This window comes from Petaurus breviceps, unplaced genomic scaffold (assembly GCF_028583685.1).
Source record: "Petaurus breviceps papuanus isolate PSGF00001 unplaced genomic scaffold, PetGlider_PUasm1.0 90925, whole genome shotgun sequence".
In the NCBI taxonomy this organism is placed as follows: Eukaryota; Metazoa; Chordata; class Mammalia; order Diprotodontia; family Petauridae; genus Petaurus; species Petaurus breviceps.
This window is the reverse complement of record NW_027187380.1, coordinates 33,766,369-33,785,839: the sequence shown is the minus strand read 5'-3', so window position 1 is coordinate 33,785,839 and position 19,471 is coordinate 33,766,369. Positions and strand designations below refer to the sequence as shown.

The following is a 19,471-nucleotide window of genomic DNA, read 5'->3' as shown; positions in this document are numbered from 1 at the left end:
ATTATTATAACTATAGAGTAGCTATCCTGTAGTTCTGAATTTTAATTCTGGAACTATTAAAATAAGCATAATCATATTAGCTGACATTTCTGTTACTTTTTAAGGTTTACAAAGCGCTTTGCATATATTATCTCGTTTGACTTGTGAGATGGATATAATAACATTTGTAATACCTATTTTAACACTGATCACACAGCTAGAAAGCCTAGAACAGGGACTTGAACCCACCCCCTGACTCCTGAGTCCAGTTACTTATTGTGTTTATTGCATTAAGTAGGGGTGTGGTGGTAGAATGTTATAAGGCTGTTGAGACTTCCTCTAGAAAAAATATACAGTGGAGTGCCCTAGGGATTAACCTTATTTGGCATAGTTTTATAAATGACCAGGATAATGGAGTATGTACTAAAATTTCCAAATCTTCAAATGACATCAAACCTTCTCTTTTACTGAAATGCCAAGCTGACAGGGATAAATGGCACAGATAATTTTTGAGACTGTTAGTGACCTGAAAAATTACTGAGGAGCTTCAAGCAATATTTGTAGGGTAGTAGATATTAAGTTGTCATGAGATACAGGAGCACAAAGCTGAAAGAGGATTCAAAGGTTACCTAGTCTAACTGATGCCTACATCCCCACTACAATACACCTGAAATGTGATACTTTCACAGGGTCTCTGTATGAGACAAACATCTTCCAAGAAATTAAGGGGAAAAAATTCCCTTCCCTTTAGATATGAATATTAGCTTCAACCTGTGGCAATCCTAACTACCCTCCCCACCTCCACACACATGCACATACCCCAAAGAGTACTCTGCTACAGGAAGAAGTAATAGCAGATCAGGTGGTACAATGGATAGAATGTGAGGTCTGGAGTCAGGAAGACCTGAGTTCAAATCCAGCCTCAAACACTTATTAGCTGTGTGACCCTGGGCAAGTCATTTAATCCTGTTGCCTCAGTTTCCTCATCTGTAAAATGAAGAAAATGGAAAATCCTTCTGGCATGTTTGCCAAGAAAACCCCAGATGGTGTCACAAAGACTCAGACATGACTGGAATGACTGAACAACAATAAAGCTGCCTATGCAGAAGGTTGACTATTGTTTGAGATTCCTTCTTGAAAAGGACTATGACACCAAGAAGGTGATGTCATGATTGGCAAGTGAATTGGATTTAAGTGAGGCAAGGCTTTGCAAAGTCACCAACCACGATCTCTCCTCCAGAGTCATCTGGGTTCAGTAGCAAAATATAGATCAGGATGACGGGAGATGGCTCTGCATACAGTGGGAGACCTTGGCCTTTTTAAGCTAAGGTCTTTCCAAGTTCTCACTTTGACTGAGGCAATGCCCATTCAATGATTAAGGCTAGGTTAGAAATAAGGTAAAGAATAATCTCTTTTACCTAGTCCTCCCCCCAAAAATAAATAAATCTGGGAGGGGAAGACCCTCAGGATTTCTGGCCAAAACAGAAACAGTTGCTATTTACATTCACTCTGAGTCATCTGGGCCCAAGCAATGACCAGATGGGTCTTGGACTGGGACATATTGTTGATCAATCAGTGAGAGCCAGCCTCTCCCCAAGTACTTGCTAAATAAATCTTAGAGTGGTGATGTCCTGCTCAGAGGACCAAGTTAACCATCTTTGAATGGGAACTCCAGAGGAAAAAATTGTGAATGAGGACGTCTCATGAGGAAGGAAGGAATAAAGGAAGGAAGGAGGGAGCTGCATTGCTCAACTGGAACTGTGTAGTTGAGACCCCAATGGGGCAACTATTACTATTCACAGTTGTTGTTTGTCATTTGTTCTGAAAGAGGACCATGACACTGGGAAGGTAATGTCATGACTTGCTAATGAATTGGATTTAGTTGAGGTAAGTCACCAGCCTCATTCTCTCCTCTGGAGCCATCTCTGACCAGTGGCAAGATATGGATCAAGATGACTGGAGATGGTCCCCAGATGGTGCAGTGAATAGAGTACTGATCCTGGTGTCAGGAGAACATGAGTTCAAATCTAGCCTCAGGTACTTACTAGCTAAGTTACCTGGACAAATCATTTAACCCCAATTCCCTCCCCCCCTCCAAAAAAAAAAAAAGGCTGATGTTCTCCACATGAGCTCCTTCTATAACTACAATTTTATAATTAATTTATATTTTTCCATTTCATAGCTGAGCCATTCTCCTCCTGGGCCCCAAGAAGAAATGATGAGGAGAAAGATCATAGGATTATAGATTTAAACATGGAAGGCACATTAGAGTTTAACTAGTCCAACCCTTTCATTTTGTAGATGAAGAAATGAAGACTCAGAGAGTAATTAGGTGATTTGCCAATTCAATTCCAGATCTTCTAACTCTCAGTTCAATACTCCCAATGCTAACCTTGCCCTACCCCTCCAAAAAAATTCACTCTAGATGCATAGTGGAAGAGGCTTGTTTATAATGAGATAAAGGGTTTATAATGTGTGGTAAGGAAGATATCAAGTAAGAGATGAGTGGCTAAAACCATAATGGATTGAGGGGAGAAAGTAGAATATTATAGAAACATGTAGGGTATGATCTGGATGGAACTACCACAATATTGGACTGGGAGCAGGAAATGCAGCCTAAGGAATGCAAAGGAAAAGGAGGTGGTACAAGGCAGTACTGAGTTTGCTTAAGGGAAGACAGATGGAAAGTTAATTTTTCCATAGGCATTTTGAATGGACTTGAGTGGATTAGGAGATATATATGGGAGTGGAAGAGTCTGATGGGGAGAGTACAGGTTAGGGTTATAAGAAACAGGCAATAATGTGCAGACTGCCAAAGTTTGGGAAGCCATCCCCAAGACTGTGCTGCCCCTCTATTGGACATTACCCTTGTCACATTCCTGCTTAAAAAAGAACATCGTGAAAAAATACGAATAATTTTTTTTAAAAATTTATTGGCATCTTTTATTTTTGAACTTTCTAAATATATCCCTCCCCTGCTTAGCAAGCCATCCTTTGTAATTAATATAATCATTGAAACCATGTAATAGTCACCCACACTATAACTCCTCAAATCTCTCACATAGGTATATAGATATATACTCATTCTCTGGACTGGCTTGCTCACTCTGATCTACTCTTACAGCAGCAGACAGTTTCCCAGAGAAGGACCACCAGCAGCACATTGTTATTATATTCATTCTCTCAGGACTCTAAGGGTTAAACTTATTGTAGGGGAAATATAATCCTGCTACTCACTACCTTAGCTCTTGTACTCCAGCTGATGCCTTTCCTTTTTACTCAACCCAGCTACTCATAATGATAACACTTTTAGATCTTAAACATAAGGACTTACTTCTTTTCTATAGTATAGCATCAAGGATGACATATATATTAAAGCAAATTTGTGAATAATAAAATATGTTACACAGATCTGGGTCACACTCTCTCAACCAATTCATTCAGTATCTGTAAGGGAGAGTAGGCACACATTTATAGCAACCTGGCAGGGAATCAATCATATGTGTGTTCAAGGCAGTTTACAGCTCTGGGAATGCAGGCCTTGATGTTATTGGTCCATTCAGGAATAGCAGTACTACATGAAGTCACCTCTCACATCTGCTTCCATTCTGATCCTCAGTAAGCAAAATCCATTCTCTTCTTTTGTTCCCAGCCCATAATAGCATTTGCAGTCTCTTTCAACTTTTTTTTTTTTAAAGCAATTGGGGTTAAGTAACTTGCTCAAAGTTACACGGCCAGTTATTTCTGGGTGTGGTGCTGAGTATCTGAGCCCAGATTTGATCCAGGTCATCCTGACACTGGAGCCGGTGCTCTTACTCGCTGAGCCACCTGGCCGCCCCTAAGCAATTGGGGTTAAGTAAGTTGCTCAAGGTTACACGGCCAGGTGTTTCTGGGTGGGTGCTAAGTGTCTGAGCCCGGGATTCAATCTCCAGGTCTTCTCAACACTGGAGCCGGTGCTCTTACTCGCTGTGCTACCTGGATGCCCCCTCTTTCAACTTCAAATCACCCTTAAAGTATGTTGGGAAAGTGTTGCACTATTAATTTAGCTAACAATTCCCTTTAAGCCATAGCACAGAGCTCATATAGCTGGCTCTCCAAAGGCACTACAGACCCACCTCAGTAGGTATTCATTTATAGGAATACAGTGTATATTCAATACAGGATGCTGTATCGTCCAAAATAATTGTAGCAAAATGAACTTATAACAAAATATCTCAAACTGACTCTCTGAATCAGGCAAACAAACCTTTTCTTACCAAAATTCTGTACTGTCCAGTTGAAGCTCAGCTTCTCTCTTTTTTTTTTTTTAAAGCAATTGTGGGTAAGTAAGTTGCTCAAGGTTACATGGCCAGTTATTTCTGGGTGTGGTGCTAATATCTGAGCCCCGATTAGATCCCAGGTCATTCTGACTCTGGGGCCGGTGCTCTTACTCACTGCGCTACCTGGCCGCCCCTCAGCTTCTCTCTTTATATAGAATCTGTAAAACTTTTCTTTCTCCATTCTTATTTTTCTTCTCAAGCCAGAATGGAACAGCAAAGAATAACAGGTACTTCTACCACTCTCCAACTTCCTGAAGAGGATTAACTAGAACTGAAGCTCTTATTCAATGTGATTGAGCCTCTGTCCAACCAACCAGGAATTATATAGCTAATGATTTCTGTTAACTGTTATTTGTCTCTTCAAGCAGGTTTGATAAAAAAAAAATTTTTTTTTTCACTGCCCTAAGTCTTCTGAAGTATTATTCAATTTCCACACTTTACCAGCTTCAAACTCTAGACTCCCAGAGGTTCCCAAACTTATTTGGCCTACTGCCTTAAAAAAAAAAAAAATTACTCAGCACCCCCTGGGAGTTAGGTTAGGCTAACCCTTATTTTTATTCAATGTCCCCCAATTGCACCTGAGGCTACTACTGCCCTCCCCCCATCATTCCAGCACCCCCTCTGGGCAGTATAGCCCACTTTGGGAACCTATATACTTATCTTCAGTAATTTTTGATACCTTAAGGAAGAGGTTCCTGTCATTTAGTGCTGTATCTTTCACTTAAAAGGCAGCGACTCAACAAATCTCTCCTGAATAATTAATGATTCTTTTAAAATTATAACTGTTTCCCAATAATAGTATAATTTCTCGCTTTTTAGGTTTACTCTCTTAAGTCTTAAAACAGATTAGCTGAGAGATCACAATGCCCTGCAGTTCTAAGTTCTTACTTAACATGGTCTTCCATCTCATTTTGTGTCTTTGAAACTGTACATTTTTTTTTCTAATTTTAATAAATAAAAGTTATTTCTCTGCCCCCTGTAAACCATCAAAATTGTTCACATACAAATGAGGCATAATTCTACATTCATCACAAGGTGATTTGAGTTGTTATCTTTACATCACAGTTCATTTTCTATATAACACTGCTCAAATTCCACTTGAAAACTGTTTTGTCATATGCAGATTTGCAGCAGTTTTAAGCCATATTTATTTTCATACTATTTTTAGGCATCAAAATATTCATTCATCAAAGATACTATCTTACATCCTCTACCACTTGATATATCCATATTTTTCCCCCAAAGTATTTTCATGCTCTTTTCAGCATTAATCTACTCCTTTTGAAGAGGATGGTGCCTTACACAATGATTTTTTTTAAAAAGCAAGCAAGCAAAAAGCAGTTTAGCAAAATTAACCAGTATATCAACCTTCTAACAGTGCCTGCAATATTCTACTCCAATAGACCCTCCAACTTTGGTGTCTAAATCACAAGAAGTGATGACTTCACAACATCTGCTTCAGTCAAATTAACCTAATAGAATAGAAAAGTCATAGGATTCAGGGCCTGTACAACAGGATTTCAGTTCCAAGCCCAGCATTTTTTGCTATTCATTCTGTTATGCCTCTCTGTGTCTCAGTTTCTTCATCTCTGAAATGGAGATAATAATACTTGTGTTAATGCTTCCTTTGAAGAAAGTGCTTTGCAAACCTTAAAGCTTTATTTAAATGTGAGCTTTTATTTTTACTTGGAGTATAGCGTTCACTTTTAGATTTTAAGAAAAATATTAACAACCTAAAAGGCTTTCAGTGTGCAATGTTTAAGGTTTCAGAAAGTCTGGAAACTGTCAATTATGACACATTTTAAGGAACTGAAGATGTTTAGCCTCAGGAAAAGAAGACCAAGGAAAGACATGATGATATTAATATTCAAACAACTGTCATTGGTCATTGCAATTAATCTGAGTTTGGATGCCTTTTTATGTTGATTTCTTTTACTTTATGACAGTAATTGTGTATTCTCCTGGGTCTTCTTAATTTGTTCTGCATTGGTTCCTAGAAGCATTCTCACATTTGTCTGACTTCCTCATATTTAGTACTTCTTCACTGAAATATCCTATTAAATTTATGTGTCTCATTTTGTTTACCCCTTGTTCAGCCTGGTGGGTACTCACTTGGTTTCCAGGTTTTTCATACCACCAAAAGAGTGGCTATGCATATTTTTACATTTTACCTTTATGTTACTGAACTCATTGTGCATAGTGACATTATTCCCACAATTCCAAACTCCCATTATTTTCCTTATCCTATATCTCCTATCTTTTTCATAGCCAAACTCCTAGAAAGAGTCATCAACATTAGTTGCCTTCATTTTTTGCCTCCTACTCATTTCTTTAAATATATATGTGTGTGCATATCTGATACTTTGCTGAATGTTTTGCAAAATTATCTCTTTTAAGCTTTGCAATAGCTTTGTGCAGTAGTAACTATCCAATTACCTTCTTAACCCCTTGCAACTTTCTGACTTCCATCACTCAACTGAAGCTGTTCTCTCTTAACTGAAAAATCCAATGACCTTTTCTCAGTCCTGATCTTACTTTCTCTGCAACTGTGGTATTATTGACTATCCCCTTTACTCCTGGGTACTCTCCTCCCTTGGCTTCCATGACACTTATCTTCTATGTTTACTCTTACCTATTTCAATGCTCTGTGTCAGTCTCCTTTGCTGGATCATCATTCATCTCCTACCCTATAAGCATGAGTGTACCCCAAGGTCATTTTCTCTTCTTCTTATGTATTCTTTTTCTAAGTGATCTCATCAGCTTCTCTAAGCAAGTGATTTGTCTTGTCCAAATATTTATGTATCCAGCCCTAACCTCTCTCCTGAATGCTAATCCTACATCACCAGCTGCATGCTAGACATGCTACTTAGAAGTCCTATCAATATCTCAAACTCAACATGCCTAAAATGGAACTCAATTATTTTCCTCCATACATGTTCCTCTTCCAAATTTTGCTATTTCTGATGGGAATATGATCTCTAGTCTCCCAAATTCATTATCTCAGTGTCTTGGCTCAACCTAGACTCTTCCCTCCTACCTAACAATATCCAATCAGTTGCCAAGCCTTATCCATCCTTTACATATCTTTTGTATCTGTCCCCTTTTTTCCGTTTTATAAGACTACTCTTCTAATTCAGCCCTTCATCATGTGTCCTATGGACTATTGGAATAGCCTGTCCTCAACAGTGGTTGAATTCATCTTTCTAAGACATAGAACTGACCAGGTCACTACCCTGCTCAGAAATCTTCGGCGGGTACCTATTATCTCTAAGATAGAATGCAAACTCTCTTCTTTGGAGCATTTAAAGCCCTCCATAGTCTGTCTAGGAACTAACATTACACAATTATTTCACATTATAGTCAAACTAGTCTACTAGCTGCTTCCCAAACCCAGTGTTCCATCTCCTTTTCTCTGTTTTACTTCATAGGCTGTCCCCCATGCCTGAAATATGCTTTCTTCAAGGCTCAACTCAGCTGCTACCTCATACTGGCAGTCTTGCCTGGCTTACCTAGTTGTTAGTAGTGTTCAAATTACCTTAAATGTAATTATTTATGTACACATATCCCACAAATAGAATGTAAAATCTTTGAAAGAAGAAAGTATTTCATTTTGGGGAATGAAGCATTATAGTTGATATAGTGTGAGCCTGAGAATTAGGAAGATCTGAGATATAATCTTGATAGTGGTATGAACTTGGGTAAGTCCCTTTCCCTCTGTGAGCCTCAGTTTCCTCATTTGTAAAATGGGTATAATAATAACACCTACCTCCCAGGGCCCTTAAAATGATATATAGAATATTGTATATGTGTACACATGTGTATATGTAATATGTATATGTATATATACATATATATTATTTGTTTCTCATTGCACCTTATATGTCATGATTTTTATGTAGTACAATTTACATTATCAAATATTTGTTGACCCCTAGTTTGTCTGTAAAATAAATACCTGCAATCCTCGCCTTGCCATCTCTTCCCCATCCAATAAAAGAAAAAAGAAAGCATGAAGGCATTAGATAAATGTGTAATGTTGTCCAATATTTTATCTTATTCTTACTACTAAAATATTCAAAGCAGTAAATTGTTGTTAAAAGTCCTACTCTAGAAACCTGATTATATTCAGTCACTTACACATTGATTGGATTTTTAAAACGTCCCAAAACTGAGTTTCTAGCCATCCTCTGTGACCTGTGCTACCAGGAAATATCACTTTGACTTTGGTCTGAGAATTCCTTCTTATCCAAGCCTTAAAATACAAGGACCTTGGGGATCACCTAGGAGATTTGTGAGCTCAAAGTGACAGGGACTATGGCTTCCTTCCTGGGAAAAGGAAGAAAATAAGAAAGAAGTAAAATAAGCTGAACAAAAACTGAAAATTGCTTAACTAAAAATCACTTATGGTTCACTTGAATTCAGAGAGAGACAGCAAAGAAATCTGAATTCTGAATTATATTGCTCGTAGTATTTTTCCAGATCCTCAAACCTGGATATTTCAGAAGAAACCATTTACTAAATTCACAATGCAAAGGATGCAGTCCTCAGTGGATTCTATTGGTATCATGTAGCAGAGACAATAGCAGAGTAGTTAAAGGTAGCTGAAGGGTTAACTCCCCAAATCACAATCTGATTATAAGAGTAGGTAGAGACCTGGTTTGAGTGAATTGCCTTAATAAGTAGCACTCTATCTTTGCTTCAGTGAGCTAAGATGGGAGCTGTATGGTACTGTCTTCCATTATCCTGGGCATGGCAACTTAGGAGTTAAACTAAATATAGTGGGCTTTCTTGGCACCAGGCTTAGGCATTCGTTCCTCCTCTGAAAATCAGGATGCAAAAAATGCCAAATATGGAGAACAGCTTTGATGATGCTTCTTTCCTTTCTTGCCAGAACCCAGGGTCTCCATCTCCAGGCAAGAAACAGAGCAAGGAAAGCACCATCACAGTAAGTACTAACTGCCTTGGTCAGTATTGATGGCATGAGCAGAGTGGTCTCTATGATAATGTAGGCAGTAGCACAGAACAGGGAAGTTCCAAGACACAGATTTAACCAAAGTTTTTTTGTTTCTTTTTTCTCCTATATCTTTTCCTTTCGACATTTCATTTTTGTTTCTGACATACCTGAACCGTGGTTGTAATTTTAAAAAGAAGCCATTTTAAAAGGTAGGCACCAGGAAAGGACTTGTTCAAAAGGCATGAAAAGATTAGAGGAAGGGGGTGGAATGTGCCTAATTGAAATGATGTTTAAATTACAGGAGCTGCACAGTTGCTTTTGTGCAGGATAACTTCAGGGAAAACAGCAAAATTCCTTCTGAGAATAGAATCCCTGGGAGCCAGAAGCAAAATGATAAAAAGCTGACAGTAGGATCGTGTAACATCTGTCCAACAGAGTTGACACTCTCTTTATAGATGTATTCCTCAATGACAGAAAACAAACAAGGATTGATCTACTAAAGACTGTCTGAAGCAGTCAGTAAATGAATTTCTTTGCTTGGACTCCAGCTCTCTGGGAGCTCCTGACACCTATCTACAGTGTGGGGAAAGGATGAGAATGGATTTTCAAAGTGGGCAAAAGAATTCTGTCACTGTCCAATTGTGAGTGAGTTTAGTGAATGTAAATATGTGGTCTTTTTAAGTCTTTTAAAATGAGAAAATGAATCCTAGGGGGTTAAATAGAAATCTTCTATAAGATGGCATTGTCATAGTTCCCTTAGAATCCATTAAAACAGAACTGAGTTTCTGAATGATCCCACAGGATTTCCTTCATTGATATGAGGGAGTTCCTTCCACATTCAGTTTCCTGTTCGCTTTTGCTGACAGTTTCAAAATAATTGCATATCAGCAGGCCCAATGAGTCTTAGTTTGTTCATTTCCTTAAAGAATATTGTGGAACTGAGGTCAGCAGCAGCTTGGAAGAGGTTAAATCAATTACCACTGGACACATAGATGGTAATTGTTAGAGACAGGACTCAAACTCAGATCTTTTTATTAGAGGTCCAGTGCTCTCCAGGAAATTCTCCTGGTCTCCGACACACTCAAGTTATACAAGACTTTCTATCATCAATCCTTGACTCTATTTCATTTCCCTCTCTAGGATAGAAGGCAGTAAACCCACTAAGGGAAAAAAGGAGAAAATTGCCCCAAACCAGGATATCCTAAATGTCCAACTATTGGTTGTCTGTCAGATATAGCCCTTGTACAGTTGTCTTTGGAAAATGAATAAGTGGCTGCCTAACCACTTAAAGCCTGAAGAACAAAGGATTAAGAGCCCAAGTAACCCAAGTCTGACCAACCAAAGGCTATTCAGTGTATATGGGTAATGGTGGCTCTGAGTACCAGGTGTAGGGCCTCAATACAAAGAGTGGAATTTACAATCACCTTATTCATCGTGGTTCCCTATATGCCTCCTAGCTTAGGCCTGAAGAGGTTTCAAACTGTGTGTGAACTTGAATTTGTGTAAAGTCCATGTTATACATAGCAGGAGTTGGAGAGTAACAGGAAAGGTGATATGTAGCCAAGGGATTCTCTTGATTTCTGTTGTCATTCCTTTTGCATCACTATTGAGTTTGGTGCTGGTAGAATGAGCCCATAAGATTGGCTGGCACTGATGGCAGGCAAACACCATTTGGCAAAAACTAATTCTTCCTGCATCCAGATGACTAAAGGAATAATAACAAACAAGAGCCACTTTTCTAACCTTTCATTATCACTATTATAAATCAAGGCCACTTTCTCTCTGTTTGAGATTTTTATGTGGCAGTAAAAATTTCCATGGAGATTTTTATTTTTGAACTTTGGTCTTAGCTGGGCCTAAAAAGATGAATGGTCTGTGCAGGATCACCAGTTGCTTTCACTGCCAGATCACTGAGCTTGTGTCTTCAGTAGTTCTCGGTCTCTGTAAAAAATAGCCCAGGTAAAGTGGGACTATGTAATACATTCCTTCCATTGGCCAAATTATAGACAATTGTAGGATTTGTAGTATACTCATAGCTAGTGGGCACTTTATTATTATTATTATTAATTATTAAATATTATCTAACCCAATTCCCTAATTTTGCAGATGAAGAAACTGAGGACCAGAGAATGACACACTCAAGTTCCCTTGAATAGTAAGCAACAGAGTAGAGAGTTGAACTAAGGTTCTGTGACTACAAATCTATTTGCCATTTCTACTGTACCATGGCTATATTTATTTAATAATTTTCTCTTGAAGAGGGAATAAGGTGGCCATTGGTAGCATTGAACCTTTTGACTAAAAGAAACAATAAATTGGGTCAAGTGACCATGGAGTAGAGAAGACTTCAGCTGGTAAGCCCAGTTACCTATTATGGGCCTTTGAAGCATCCTCTACACTCTCTTTTCTCAGCATACACCCATTCTATAGCCTTATTTCCATCTTGTCTTCTGAAATGGGAATGGGTTATTTTGCCAAGGACAGAAGTCCAGATCAGGCCATAATTGTAAGCCTCAGCAATCTCAAAAATCTATTTTCACATACTCTGAAAGTAGGTCAGTAATGCAACCTGCCTGTGATTTGCAGTTGGTCATTACCATTGATTATCTTTCTGCAAACCCTTTCTCATTTAAGAGTCTTTACTCTTAGGGGAAACACTACCAAAGGGAACTCCCTCTGACTCCTGGCTGCCTCTAAGCACTGGGGATGGCAGTGGGAGAAGAATAGTGCTGTGTTTGTGAAGCATAGTGCTGTGATGAAATCTGCTGTAGAATGCTAGGCTGGGGGCAGGGAAATGTTCTGCAAGGATTTTTCATCTTTTCTGATGACAAGAAAGAACAGTCCTTTTAGAACTAGAATTGAATGAATGAATGAGCATTTATTAAGGGCATACTACTGTGCCATGCACTATAGTAAGGAATGGCAATACAAATGCAAGTGAAACTCCTCAAGCATTAGAATGGGGGATGACCACACCTGTAATGGAGCTTTTGTTGGAAAGATGTGATGGTTGTTGGAGTTGGACAAAGGTGGCAGAATGTGAGATAGAGGAGCACCCAAGCAGCTTGGAGCTCGCCAGAGAGTGGTGCAGTGGCCTTGTTCAGAGAAATTAAAGCTCACTTTAAAAATTAATTTGTTAATTTTTACAAGCATTTATTTTCTCCCACTTACCGTCCTCAAACCACCCCCCCCAAAAAACGATGAAAAAAAAAGAATGCTTATTTATTATATCATGTTAAGGTTTGAAAAGCATTTTATTTTATTTGATATTTATTATCTCCATTTTACAGATTAGGAAACTGAGGCTTAGAGAGCTTAAATGACTTACTGAGTCATACAGCTAGTAAGTACCCGAGGCAGGATTTTAATTCAGGTCTTTCTGATTCAAGTTCTGCATTCTATCAATCATAACCCTTGGCTACCCCTCCCCCCCCAAAACTCTCATAACAAATGAGCATAGTTGAGCCAAACAAATTACCACATTGACTGTGTCCAAAAAATGTGTCATTCTTCATTTTTATTTTTATTTTTTGCTTTTTTTTATTTTGGAGGGGCAATTGGGGTTAAGTGACTTGTCTAAGATCACATGGCTAGTAAGTGTACAGTGTCTGAGGCTAGATTTGAATTCAGGTCCTCCTGACTTCAGGGCCCATGCTCTATTCACTGTGCCACCTAGCCATCCCTTCATTCTTCATTTTTAGTTTATCACCTCTGGCAGGACATAGGTGAAAGCTCACTTATTAGAGCTCAGGACCCAAGGGGTAAGAATGAAAAAAGGCTGAGTCTAAAAAAAGGCTAAAAGTCTGGATAACTTATATTCTTCCAAAAAGATCTTAGCAGTATAAAACATCAGGCTGAATCTCACATGTAATTAGGATAAATGTGAAGTCTCTCACATCTGAAATTTTTTTTTTTACCTTTTTGAAAGGGCAGTTGGGGTTAAGTGACTTGCCCAAGGTCACACGACCAGTTTTTTGTGTTACACATCTGAGGCTGGATTTGAACTCGGGTCCTCCTGACTCTCGGGCTAGTGCTCTATTCACTGCACCACCTAGCCACCCCTTCATCTGAATTTTTAAAAAAATTATTTTGCAATACAAGATGAGTTAGAGGAAGCATTTGTCTGAATGGTGTTTGTCTAAAAAAAAAGGTTTTTTTTTATGAATTACAAGCTTATTATGCATCAACAATGTGGTTATGCCAGCCACAAAAGCCAGTGCAATTAAAAAAGAGGCATATTTTCTAGGAATAAGGTGGTGATGAGGTACCTGTAACCTCATCTGGTCAGACCACATCTGAAAGACTGAGTTCAACCAAAGACTTCACAGCAGATTATACATTGATAAATTACAGTGTATACAGAAGAGGAAAACCAGGCTGATGAAGAGCCTTCAGTCCATATTATAGAAGATCATATAATGTCCACATCATATGAAGGACATGAAGAAGAGAAGATACAGTGAGAACATGGTAGTTTTTTTTTTTAAGTATTTGAAGGGCTGTCATGCAGAAGAAGAATGATTTGAACTATTTTGCCCCAAACATGAAGGCTGGGAGGTTGGGTGAATATAAGTTACAAAAAGAAATTAAAGCTTTTCAAAAGTGGAATGGGCTATCAGTCAGGCATTTATTCAGTATCTACTATGTACTTTGCTAAGGTGCCAGACATAAAAGTACAAAGAAAGGGACAATCCCTCCTCACAAGGAACTTATGGTCTAATGGGAAAAAGAAATAAATGTATAGTATAAGCTGCATAGATGGCACAATGGTTAGAGTACTGGGCCTAGTCAGGAAGACTCATCTTCCTGAATTCAAATCTGGCCTCAGATACTTGCTAGCTGTGTGACTCTACACAAGTAACAACCCTGTTACCTTACATTTGCCTCCATTTCTTCATCTGTAAAAGAAGAAAATGGCAAACCAATCTAGTATCTCTGCCAAGAAAACTCCAAATGGAGGCAACTAGGTGGCGCAGTGAATAGAGCACCAGCCCTGGAGTCAGCAGAACCTAAGTTCAAATCTGACCTTCGACACTTAACACTTACTAGCTGTGTGACCTTGGCAAGTCACTTAACCCCAATTGCCCTGCCTTCTCCCCTCAAAAAAAAAAAAAAAGACCAAAACAACAACAACAAAAAAGAAAACCCCAAATGGGGTCACAAAGAGTCAGACGTGACTGTAAAACCATTCAACAACAATACAGTATAAACAAAATGAGAATAAATATCAATATATACAAAGTTAAATACAAGGTAGTTTTTAAGAGAAGAATCCAGCAGTTGGGTAGAATCAGGAAAGGCTTCATGCAAAAAGAAGATGTTTGAGCTGTGTCTTAAAGGAAGAAAGGGAGTCTGAGACACAGGTATAAATGGGCTATCTCAGGAATTACTGGGTTCCTCCTCATTGGAAGTCTTCACGTTGTTTTGCATGGAATTAATTTTGATAGTAGATAGGCAATAAGGTCTCTTCTAGATCTTAAGTTGATTGATTTTGTCAGGGAATAGAAAGCTTCATTTGTAAAGGAGATGGGAGCTCTACCATGAAAGTGACACCTGCAAAGGAGACACAGCCCAAGCTAATGTGAATAATACAGAAAAGGAGTTTTAGTGGGTGATGGGAAAAGTCTCCATATATAAATAGCAGGGAAATATTGTTACTTTTTCTTCTCCAACTTTGTACTTTATCAGATAGTGAAACATAATGCCCCCATTTCAGCCTCATTGATTACCCATAAGGTACAAAGCTATGTTGGACTCAGTTACACTTTTACCTCAGAGTCTCCCAGAGTTGTGCTTCCCAACACCGACACTCAAGCAGCCTAGTAACCCAATGGCTTACTTTTCCTTCAAGCTAGGGTTTCTGTTCTCAATGAACTCTTCTTCTGCCAAGATTACAATTTCTTTGGGGGTATCCCTTTAAAAAAGATTCCCTGGGACAGTCCTTAATCATGATGGCAGTATCTCTGAAACCAACAAACACAGAAGTTTGTTGAGTACTGAAGTTTTTGAGAGGTGAGACAATTCATGGTTAGAAGTTAGTCCACTTGAATGTTCTGATACATTTCTCAGAATTTCCTTTTGCCCGGGTTCTTTCTATTGGATTAGCTGTCAGTAAAGTCATTTATTTGACTGACATCTAAAATAATTAAAGAAACTAAGGATATTTAGGCTAAAGAAGAGAAAATGTAGAAGCTATGGTAGCCATCTTTGCATATTTGAAGTAATTTCATATTGGAAGAAGGATTAGACTTGTCCTTGTCCCTAGAAGATGGTTCAGTAGTTTGAAATTGTTAGAGAAGCAGGGCAGCCAAGTAGCACAGCGAGTAAGAGCACCAGCTCCAGTGTTGAGAAGACCTGGAGATCAAATCCCGGGCTCAGACACTTAGCACCCATTCAGAAACACCTGGCCATGTAACCTTGAGCAAGTTACTTAACCCCAATTGCTTAGGGTGGCCAGGTAGCACAGCAAGTAAGAGCACTGGCTCCAGTGTTGGGATGACCTGGATCGAATCCCGGGCTCAGATACTCAGCACCACACCCAGAAATCACTGGCCGTGTAACCTTGAGCAAGTTACTTAACCCCAATTGCTTTAAAAAGATAATAATAAAAATAAAAAAAAAAGAAATTGTTAGAGAAGCATATTTTAGTTTCATATAAGAGCAAACTTCCTAATAATTGGAGCTACTGGAAAATAGATTAGGAATTCACTAATATTTCAGGAATTAGTTTCTATTCACTGCAGGTATTCAAATAGAAATTAAATGACCATTTGTTAGGGATGTTGGAGAGGGAATTCCTGTTTAAGAATGGGGTATTCTAAATGAAAAAGTAAATATAATGTCCTTTTCCATTCAAAAATATGTTGAAATGTTATAGACTATTCATGGAATTGTTCTAAACTTGCCCCTGGGCCAGAAACAGCACTTTTAAGTAAAAAGAGGGTTCTTTAGTAAGTTCCAGGCCAGACTTAGTTTTCCTCCCAATTCCCACCCCATAGATGAGTGATGGTGAATTGGATGAGACCATAGAGGCTTGTCTGATGATTAAATATCTCTGTTCTTCCTACCTGCTGCTGATAGCTAGATTTAACTAATTTAGTAGAATATGTTTTAGTGTGAGGTTGGTATGGAAGCATTATTCCTTTACTCTGATTGAGGTCAGGGGAGAGATAATTAGAGAAAGAGTAAAAGGGATGAAGAGAAGGAATAGAAGACAGAGGTTCTGTACATCCTTTGAATAAGTATAGTCCCTAGGCATAACCACAAGGTGATGAAGGAACTCTGCTCATTTTAAAATGACATGTTCTCTTTAGTCTATTGAGAAAATTAACTGTCTTTGGGAGCCAGAAATCTCTCAGATTTAGCTCTCTCTAGGCAATTAGGTGGCATAGTTGACTAAGAACACTGGACTTGGACCCAGGAAGACCCAAGTTCAAATCTAAACTAACAACTTGCTAGCAATGTGACCCTGAGTAAGTAATTTTAAACCTCAAGTCTCAGTTTCCTTATCTGTACAATGACGGTAATAATAGTGCCTACCTCACATGATTGTTGCAAGAATCAGATGAGATAATGAATGTGCAGCACTTCGTAAATCTTAAATCTCTTTATTCTTGTTGTCCTGTTGTTTTTAAATTATGTCCAACTCTTCATGATTCCATTTGGGGTTTTCTTGCAAAGATACTGGAGTGGTTTGCCATTTCCTTCTCCAGTTCATTTTATAGATGAGGAAACTGACCCAAACAGGATTAAATGACATGCCCAGGGTCACACAACTAGTAAATGTCTGAAGCCAGATTTGAACTCAAGAAGGTGAGTCTTCCTGACTCCAGGCCTGACACTCTACCAAGCTACCCCATGAAGCTCTTTATAAATGTTTATTATTATTATTTGGAGAACTACATATTTAGAAAGTTGACTGATATTCACCTCTGGTACCATCAGTCTATAGTGAAGGTTTCTGTTGGCCCTAGGAATGATGGGAAAGTTATGTCCCCCTTCACCTATGAGCTCCTTTTCATATGTCCCACCTATTCAAGGCCCCACCATTTCCAACCCCAGTTTCCCTCCTCAAATTCCATTCTCAGGGGTCCCATGATCTTTGTTACCCTGGATCCCACCGTCTCCAAGGCAAGTTCTGATAAGTGCTGCTCTTAAAGACTACATATGCAAAAAACCAGAAACTATGGCCTGTTCATCTTTCTTTCTTTTGTTGATGAAAGTGTTTAGAGATAATAAGTTTTCCCCTAAGAACTGCTTTAAATAGATCTCATAAGTTTTGATTTACTATCTTGTTACTGTCATTTTCTTTGATGAAGTATTTTATTGTTTCTATAATTTGTTCTTTGACTCACTAGCTCGTTAGAATTGTTATTTAGTCTTCAGATTTTTTTTAACCCTTGCTTTTAAGGATCATTTATTGAATATAATTTTTATTAGTATTGACCAGCAAATGACAATGTTTATTATTTCTGCTTTTCTACATTTTTTGGGTGATGATTCTATATCCCTATACATAGGCTTGTTTTTCTGTGGATTTTTTTAAGTACCATATTCAGGTTATATATATGTAAAAGATATGTGTAAATAACTTTCTATTCCTGTTCAGTCTGCCAGTATCAAACATAAAATCCTCTGTTTAGCATTCAAACCCCATTAGAACCTGCTCCCCAAAACATACCTTTCCAATATTCTTATACCCTACCCCCTCTTCCACTTACTCCATCATCTGGCAGTACTGGCTTTTTTGCTTTTTCTTGAGTAAGACACACCATCTTCTGAAACAGGTATTTTCACTAGCTATTCGCCATGCCTAGAATACTCACTCACCCTCCTCATCTCTATCTCCTAGCATCTCTGTCTACCTTCAAGGCCTTGGGTGAGTGACTTAATCCCTGTCTGTCTGAGTTTCCTCAAATATAAAATGAGGATAATACCTTCCAGAGTCATTGTGAGATCAAATTAGATAGTATATGTAAAACAATGTCTGGAACAGCTCGATGGTACAGTGGATAGAGCACTGGCCCTGGAGTCAGGAAGATCCGACATCAAATCCAGCCTCAGACATTTGCTAGCTATGTGACCCTGTGCAAGTCATTTAACCTCCATTGCCCCCCACCAAATGCCTGGCACATAATAGGTGCTTAATAAATGCATATTCTTTCCTTTCAAGAGCCCTGACTACTTTGAATTCAGTTCAATTTTTAAAGTATTTATGTATCCATACTATATGCAAGGCATTGTGTAAATATGATAAGGTCCCAACACTTAAGGAATTGAAGTAGGGATGATAAAACAAGTGCACAAATAATTGTTTTACATATTTTTTGGAAAAATACAAAGTACTTTGAGAGACCTCAGAAAGAAAAGGATCCCTCCTAAGAAGAAAAGAAAGATGAAGATTCTGGAACAATTTGAACTCTCTCAGAAGTCAGTGGTACAGTGAAGAACTTAATTAGGGGCTCCAAAAGAAGAAACAATACAGGACATTTGAATGTGGCTTTGCTAGTGATCCAGGCAGCTGAAGCTTTGGGACACCCTCTGCCTGCCATTCTCCTTTGGGGTCAACATTAAGGTGCAACATCTGCCCATCCATCATCTACCCACGGTGATGGGGAGAATCCTTAGTAGAACCACACTGCTTCCAGATATCAACGGGATATCTATCCATTCCATTCTTCATATCACATAATCACTCCCAGTTGGAATGGACCTATAGATACTTTTCCAAAAATAGTCAGATCTGAGTTATGGTAGAAGGAGGTTACTTATTTGGCTATAGACTGGTAAAAGTGCTTCTCAGTTAGATACGTAATACATGCTTATTGACTGACTCAATAGAAGCTTTAATGTGTACCCAGATCCTGTCATCCATGCATAGAATTTTGTCCTTTCTTATCTAGAAACCTGAATTTTGCTTCATTTCAGACCTGTATTGCTTTGTATCCCTGAGGCCCCCAAGCTTGTCTCCACTGTTAACTGATTTTAACTTTTAATTTTTAAGTAATATAAATTGTAATCTGGAGTAAGGAAGGCATTTGTAATTTTCAGGGTAATTGACTGAGCCCATCTGGGGATGTCAAGGCTGTCTGTCTCCAAAGGAGAGAATAGTCAATGTAGGGAAATATCCTAGGAAAGTTAAGAAGGCCAAAAGGCGTTGACTCGAATCTGTATTATAAGATTATTGTGATGCTTATGATTTCAATGCTGCTTCACTGAA

The 19,471-nt window shown here is 38.5% G+C and overlaps 1 protein-coding gene across 12 annotated transcripts in view; it reads left to right on the top strand.

The window, feature by feature from the left end:
* Positions 1 to 19,471, top strand: part of GAS7 (growth arrest specific 7) — a 325,321-nt gene that overhangs the window by 256,313 nt on the left and 49,537 nt on the right. For all 12 annotated transcript variants that reach the window (XM_069076771.1, XM_069076770.1, XM_069076779.1 and 9 more), the window contains one exon: positions 9,190 to 9,243. In XM_069076771.1, coding sequence (XP_068932872.1) covers positions 9,190 to 9,243 — 54 coding nt within the window. The remainder of the gene's footprint in view (positions 1 to 9,189; positions 9,244 to 19,471) is intronic.